We start from the raw sequence: 7,194 nt of genomic DNA, 5'->3' as shown, positions 1-7,194 counted from the left end.
ATTTTTGTTACCCGCCGCAGCGCTTGTCGCTCCACTCTAAACGTGTCTTCCTTCCGTGCAAGCAGATGCCGCCAGGCTTCCAGGATTCCACACCTGCGTCGGGGGCGGCGGGGAGAAGCTCTTGCCCGAATGGTACACGGAAAAAGGTGAGGAATATGTCCTGTCCCCATTGCGGAGAGTGGTTGGTTACCCATTCTTTAAGATTAACCAGAGCAAACTACGTGATGATTAGTCAAAACATAACTGAGGAGTTTTCTTGGAGTTTATGTTACTTTAGAGACCTTTTACGGTACATCTAAGATATATGGGCCATCCATTTTAGTGAACCAACGCATCGGATTGACCAACACCAACAGAACAGCATGTCTCGAGTTTATGTTACTATTATCTGACTATTATCTGACAGCTTAGGCACCAGAAAAGAGCATCTAGTGTGTTCTCTGTAAGATTTTTGCACTTCTGAGCAAGTGTCTGTCTGCAGGCATTGAGCTGATCCTGAGCACCGAAATTGTCAAGGCTGATCTTGCCTCCAAGACATTGACCAGTGCAGCTGGAGCAACCTTCACCTATGAGACCTTGCTCATTGCCACTGGCTCCTCGGTGAGTTCCCAACTGTTAATTTCTCATTGCAAAATAAATAACCTGAGGAGGCCCAGAAACAGCAAAAATTTATCCGCGAAGTCATCCCTCCTCTGGCGCTCCCACGGGCGGCAGGGGAGGAAACCCTAGCCGCCGCCGAACCGCGACCCTCTCCCCATCCCTCCCCTCGCCGCCGCCAGGGCGTGTCGGCGGGCGAAGCCCGCCCGGCATGGGCGGCGGCGGGGCTTTCTCTCCTTCTCGCGAGGCGGGATCGCCGTGGGGCGATTTACCCTGGCCGGAACGCGGCGTTGTGCGGGACGCTGCGACGCTGGGCTGCCACGGTGGCTGGCATGGAGGGCTGCACGAGGCGGGCTGCGTGATGGCGGCGCCCGTCGGCGGGATCTGGCGCTCGTCGTCGGCGTTCGTCGGCGGCGGCGGCGGGACTGGCGCTCGCGCTGGTCGGGCTCGCCCCTCGTGGGGAGCCTCGGATCCATGGCGGCGGCCCTGGCTGGTGGTACGCGGCGTAGCTTCAGCGGGCGGCGCCGGCGTGGGCAGGTGGGCCACTTCCCTGGCCATGTGGATGGCGGGGCGGTGGTGGGCTTCGGCTGCGGCGACGGTTCTTCGCTGGATGTTGGTGGCCATGGTGATGTTCGTCCTCGACCCCGATCTACTCCGATCTGTATCGGATCCGGCCCTTGGTGGCTTCGGCCACCGTTCATGGGTGCTGGCCTTGCAGACCCGGTGGCTGGAAGGGTTCCGGGGGAATCTCTTGGCCGGCGTGGCGGCCACTCCGATGGCAGTGCCTTTGGGTGTTGCTTTCCTCGTTGGAGGCTTCGGAGAGGAACTCCTTTCTTCTACCCCTCCCAGGAGCTCAGGTGAAAATCTCAGACCCCCCTGTTCCAAGCAACGACGACACCAAGGTGGCGTGCTCCTTCCTGAAGGCGTTGCTCGGGGGCTGCTCAAGCGGCGGTGGAAGTGGTGGCGGTTCGGCGTCGACACATGCATTCTGGTCAGCTTCATCCTGGAGGTTGCGGCGACGTAGGCAACGCTCGTCTGGTGGAGCTACTGCCGATGGTCGAGGCATCGTCGGCAGTCTGCGCCATCAGGCTCGGGGTGCTCAGGGGGAAACCTCAGATCTGGGTCTTCCGGATCGGATGATGATGGCGTTTTATCGCTTTCCCTGCTGGGGGCATCGTTTTGGAGCAAGTGCTGGCTGGAGGGATGGTGGAGCGGTGCTTCATCGCACACATTGATGGCGGCGGAGATCGATGGCATGGCGCTGTGGAGACTCGACGTCCGATGCGCGAAGATGGGCTCGCGCAGGAGGAGGTTGCTATCTGGCGTCATGGTGACGTCGATGGCAGAGTGGCCAGACAGTGTAGAAGCCTCAATATGATCTGAAGACCTGTGGAAGATGGCGGCGACGACACACGAGTGCGTCTGACCAGATTGTCCTGGTAGGTGGCTCGGCTGGGGAGTCCGAATGAGTTTCGGCTTCCGGCTTTTGATGTTAGGCTTAGGTGAGTGGTCTGGGTAGTGGCCCAGCTAGCACCCCTTCATCATATTGGATAGGAGTAGCGGCATATGTTGCCAAGATGGTGGATTCAGACACATTGTTGTAATACTTTGTACGGTCCTCGTGAATAATCAATAAAGTGGCCGTATGCATCTCCCAGATGCAGAGGCCGGGGGTCATCCTCCTTTTCTAAAAAAAATAAAAATAAATAACCTGCAGCTATTGGTACTGAACTTGTTAATCTTACTTTTGCCGAGTCAGTCTTCTCTTCATAAATATGTGCACTCATTGTATCTGTATTTCTCTGCTTGCTCAGACCATAAAGCTCATTGACTTTGGCGTTCAAGGAGCAGAATCAAACAACATATTGTATCTAAGGGAAATTGATGACGCCGACAAGTTGGTCGCAGCTATGCAAGCAAAGAAGGATGGGAAGGCCGTCGTTGTTGGAGGTGGCTACATAGGACTTGAGCTCAGCGCAGCACTGAAGATCAACAATTTCGATGTCACTATGGTGTACCCAGAGCCGTGGTGCAGTAAGTCTGACTGTTCTTGTCTGTTAAGCTTATTTTTTTGAATATTTAGCAGCAAAGAAACACCAAGGTCTCGATACTTACACACATGGACGATAACGTTGATGCAATCTCACATGGGGAATGCCATCTTTTGCAGTGCCCCGTCTCTTCACTGCCGGCATTGCTCATTTCTACGAGGGTTACTACGCTAGCAAAGGAATCAATATCGTGAAGGGTACTGTGGCCAGTGGTTTTGATGCTGATGCCAATGGAGATGTGAGTTCTGAGTATACTCTACAATTTCAGTTTGATAGTGGTGTTTGAAGTGAAGGACTTGAATCTGTTTTTCTCTCTTTGCTTGGCAGGTTAGTGTGGTGAAGCTGAAGGATGGAAGAGTACTGGATGCGGACATTGTCATCGTCGGAGTCGGTGGCAGGCCGCTGACAGGCCTCTTCAAAGGCCAAGTTGAAGAGGAGAAGGGTGGACTCAAGGTTAGTTTCACTCTTGTGCTGATGAATGCATCCAACTGACACTTGGACAAAATATTATCCAACTGATTGGCTCAACCTAATTAGCAACTGTACACATCACTTTGTGCATCTTGTCCTTGCCGCTGCCTTAAGGTTTGACATTATCTTCTATCTTGTGTTTTCACCCAGACTGACACATTCTTCGAAACAAGCGTCGCTGGTGTATATGCCATCGGTGATGTGGCGACTTTCCCCATGAAGCTGTACGACGAGCCGAGGAGAGTGGAGCACGTCGACCATGCTCGGAAATCAGCCGAGCAGGCAGTAAAGGTGAGCAATCCTCGTTAGGCCCCATTCACAAACCCGGTAGGATTCATTCAACTGTTTGTTTTCCAGTGAAAGTCCACATGACATGTAACACAAGCGTTTTTCAATTTGTATGTAGGCGATCAAGGCCAAGGAGTCCGGCGAGTCCGTGGCGGAGTACGACTACCTGCCCTACTTCTACTCGAGGTCGTTCGACGTCGCGTGGCAGTTCTACGGCGACAACGTTGGCGAGACGGTGCTGTTCGGGGACAACGACCCAGCGGCGCCTAAGCCCAAGTTCGGCACCTACTGGGTCAAGGACGGCAAGGTCATCGGTGTGTTCCTAGAGGGTGGCTCCGCCGACGAGAATCAGGCCATCGCCAAGGTCGCCAGGGCCCAGCCGCCGGTGGCCGACGTGGAGGCGCTCGGCAAGGAAGGCCTTGATTTCGCCACCAAGATCTGAAGATTCCTCTTATCTATTCTACGCGTGTAAATTTTGTGTTTGTCCCTCCCCTGCCGATGCTTCCTAGTTCCTAGTTCAGAAGTGTGATTCGATTTTTCATTGGAGTTTGATGGTGTTGCTGTGACCACTATGGCAGAATCCGAATAAATTTAGTAGCATCTCTGGTTCTACATTCTTTTAGGTTATACGTATATCTCTGCTTCTAGTTGGCAAGGCAGAATTTCATGCCAAACGAACAAGACCAAAGGGAACTGGGTTCCAAATGAGGTCTTCCCTGATAAAATTCTTGGTGGATTTTAGTTGAAAATATGAAAATTAATTCTACCATGAGCCGATCCCGGTTCGTAGGCTGAACTTTATCAAGCAGAAAAGAAGCAATGCCTGGACAAGTTTGGGGGACATAGCAAGCGCTCTAAGGCCCACACAACGCAATTCATGCTTAGGGGAGGTGCTTAAAAAAACTCAGTTTTTCTGAAACATCGGTGCTAATTTATAGACGGTAAATGCTTAAATCCTATAAAGATAAGCACTCAAGCTTAAGAAAAAAATGGTTTTATTTACCAAGCAACCCCACCCCCTAAGTACCTTGCCTTGTACAAGGCCTGAAAAGTGCGGAGTAAAATGGTGAAACTCCTCGCTTCATGTTTTCTTCCTTTCCAGCTTGTTGCGGGTAATCTGGGCTCTTGTTGCGGGGAATCAGGGCTTTTTTTCGACCTATATAAAAACTGCTAGAATGAGGCCCGACGGTCTTAACTCCTAATGCTACTCCTACTGCTATTGCTATTGTTACTGCTTTTGGGCAAATGCAGTGGAATGGTATTTGTATTTGCACCAGAGAAGGAAGCTCGGTGACAGATAAACCGGGATTTAACAGTAAGAAGAAAGCAATCATAGTACATGGCACACACTGTTGACGAATGAGATTGATGTCCCAAGCCTTGGGAGGAGCTATATCCGACATGTCACCTTGCGGCGCTCGGTCGGCTCTTTGGTCTCAGACCGCTACCCGCTACTACTGGACTTGGACGCGGAACTCCGCATGGGCAGAAGTATGGTGAATGTTCAGATTGTTACAGACTGTTCTGTTTTAGACAGATTCTGTTTTTGATGCATAGTTTGCTTGTTTTGATGAAACTATCAATTCCTATCTGTGGATTAAGCCGTGGAAAAGTTATATTACAGTAGCTATAATGCAAAAGAAATATGAATTGGTTTTCAACAGTACTTAGAGTAGTGATTTGCTTTATTATACTAACGGATCTTACCTAGTTTTCTGTTGAGTTTTGTGTGGATGAAGTGTTCGAAGATCGAGGAGGTCTCGATGTGAGGAGAAGGAGGAGAGGCAAGAGCTCAAGCTTGGGGATTCCCAAGGAACCCCAAGTAAATATTCAAGGAGACTCAAGCATCTAAGCTTGGGGATGCCCCGGAAGGCATCCCATCTTTCTTCAACAAGTATCAGTATGTTTTCAGATTCGTTTTGTTCATGCGATATGTGCAAATCTTGGAGCGTCTTTTGCATTTAGCTTTCACTTTTCTTTTATGCACCATGCTGGTATGAGATAGTCCTTGGTTGATTTATAGAATGCTCTTTTCACTTCACTTAAATCTTTTGAGTATGGCTTTATATAATGCTTCATGTGCTTCGCTTATATCATTTGAAGTTTGCATTGCCTGTTTCTCTTCACATAGAAAACCGCCATTTGTAGAATTGCTCTTTTGCTTCACTTATATTTGTTAGAGCGCAGCCATATCTTTTGTAGAAAGAAATAAACTCTCTTGCTTCACTTATATCTATTTAGAGAGATGACAGGAGTTGGTCATTCACATGGTTAGTCATAAAATCCTACATAAAAATTGTAGATCACTGAATATGATATGTTTGATTCCTTGCAATAGTTTTGCGATATAATGATGGTGATATTAGAGTCATCCTAGTGGGTAGTTGTGGATTGTAGAAATACTTGTGTTGAAGTTTGTGATTCCTGTAGCATGCACGTATGGTGAACCGTTATGTGATGAAGTCAAAGCATGATTTATTTATTGATTGTCTTCCTTATGACTGACGGTCGGGGACGAGCGATGGTCTTTTCCTACAAATCTATCCCCCTAGGAGCATGCACATAGTACTTTGTTTCGATGACTAATAGATTTTTACAATAAGTATGTGAGTTCTTTATGACTAATGTTGAGTCCATGGATTATACGCACTCTCACCCTTCCATCATTGCTAGCCTCTTCATTACCGTGCATTGCCCTCTATCACCTCGAGAGTTGGTGCAAACTTCGCCGGTGCATCCAAACCCCGTGATACGATACACTCTATCACACATAAGCCTCCTTATATCTTCCTCAAAACAGCCACCATACCTACCTATTATGGCATTTTCATAGCCATTCCGAGATATATTGCCATGCAACTTCCATCATCATCATATACATGACTTGAGCATTTATTGTCATATTGCTTGGCATGATTATAAGACAGCTAGCATGATGTTTTCATGGCTTGTTCGTTTTTTGATGTTATTGCTACGCTAGATCATTGCACATCCCGGTACACCGCCGGAGGCATTCATATACATTCATATCTTTGTTCTAGTATCGAGTTGTAATTTGAGTTGTAAGTAAATAAAAGTGTGATGATCATCATTATTAGAGCATTGTCCCATGTGAGGAAAGGATGATGGAAGCTATGATTCCCTCACAAGTTGGGATGAGTCTCCGGACTTTACAGAAAAAAAGAGGCCAAAGAAGCCCACAAAAAAATAAAAGAGGCCAAAGAAGCCCACCAAAAAAACAAAAAATTAGAAAAAAATGAGAGAAAAGAAAGAAGGGGCAATGTTACTATCCTTTTACCACACTTGTGCTTCAGAGTAACACCATCTTCATATAGAGAGTCTCTTGAGTTATCACTTTCATATACTAGTGGGAATTTTCATTATAGAACTTGGCTTGTATATTCCGATGATGGGCTTCCTCAAATGCCCGAGGTCTTCATGAGCAAGCAAGTTGGATGCACACCCACTTGGTTTTCAGTTTGAGCTTTCATACACTTATAGCTCGTAGTGCATCCGTTGCATGGCAATCCCTACTTCTCACATTGACATCAATTGATGGGCATCTCCATAGCCCGTTGATTAGCCGCGTCGATGTGAGACTTTCTCCTTATTTGTGTTCTCCACACAAACTCCACCATCATATTCTATTCCACCCATAGTGCTGTGTCCATGGCTCACGCTCATGTATTGCGTGAAAGTTGAAAAGGTTTGAGAACATCAAAAGTATGAAGCAATTGTTTGGCTTGTCATCGGGGTTGAGCATGATTTGAATACTTTGTGTGGTGAA

At 48.1% G+C, this 7,194-nt stretch overlaps 1 protein-coding gene across 1 annotated transcript in view; it reads left to right on the top strand.

The window, feature by feature from the left end:
• Positions 1-4,034, top strand: part of LOC123152701 (monodehydroascorbate reductase 4, cytosolic) — a 4,930-nt gene extending 896 nt beyond the window's left edge. Inside the window, exons 4-10 of the mRNA XM_044572190.1 lie at positions 66-146; positions 482-600; positions 2,412-2,631; positions 2,768-2,886; positions 2,976-3,101; positions 3,270-3,410; positions 3,526-4,034. Coding sequence (XP_044428125.1) covers positions 66-146; positions 482-600; positions 2,412-2,631; positions 2,768-2,886; positions 2,976-3,101; positions 3,270-3,410; positions 3,526-3,849 — 1,130 coding nt within the window. The 3' untranslated portion in view covers positions 3,850-4,034. The remainder of the gene's footprint in view (positions 1-65; positions 147-481; positions 601-2,411; positions 2,632-2,767; positions 2,887-2,975; positions 3,102-3,269; positions 3,411-3,525) is intronic.
• Positions 4,035-7,194: the final 3,160 nt, after the last annotated feature.

Source organism: Triticum aestivum, chromosome 7A (genome assembly GCF_018294505.1).
Source record: "Triticum aestivum cultivar Chinese Spring chromosome 7A, IWGSC CS RefSeq v2.1, whole genome shotgun sequence".
Classification (NCBI taxonomy): domain Eukaryota; kingdom Viridiplantae; phylum Streptophyta; class Magnoliopsida; order Poales; family Poaceae; genus Triticum; species Triticum aestivum.
This window is presented reverse-complemented; position numbering and strand designations above follow the sequence as displayed.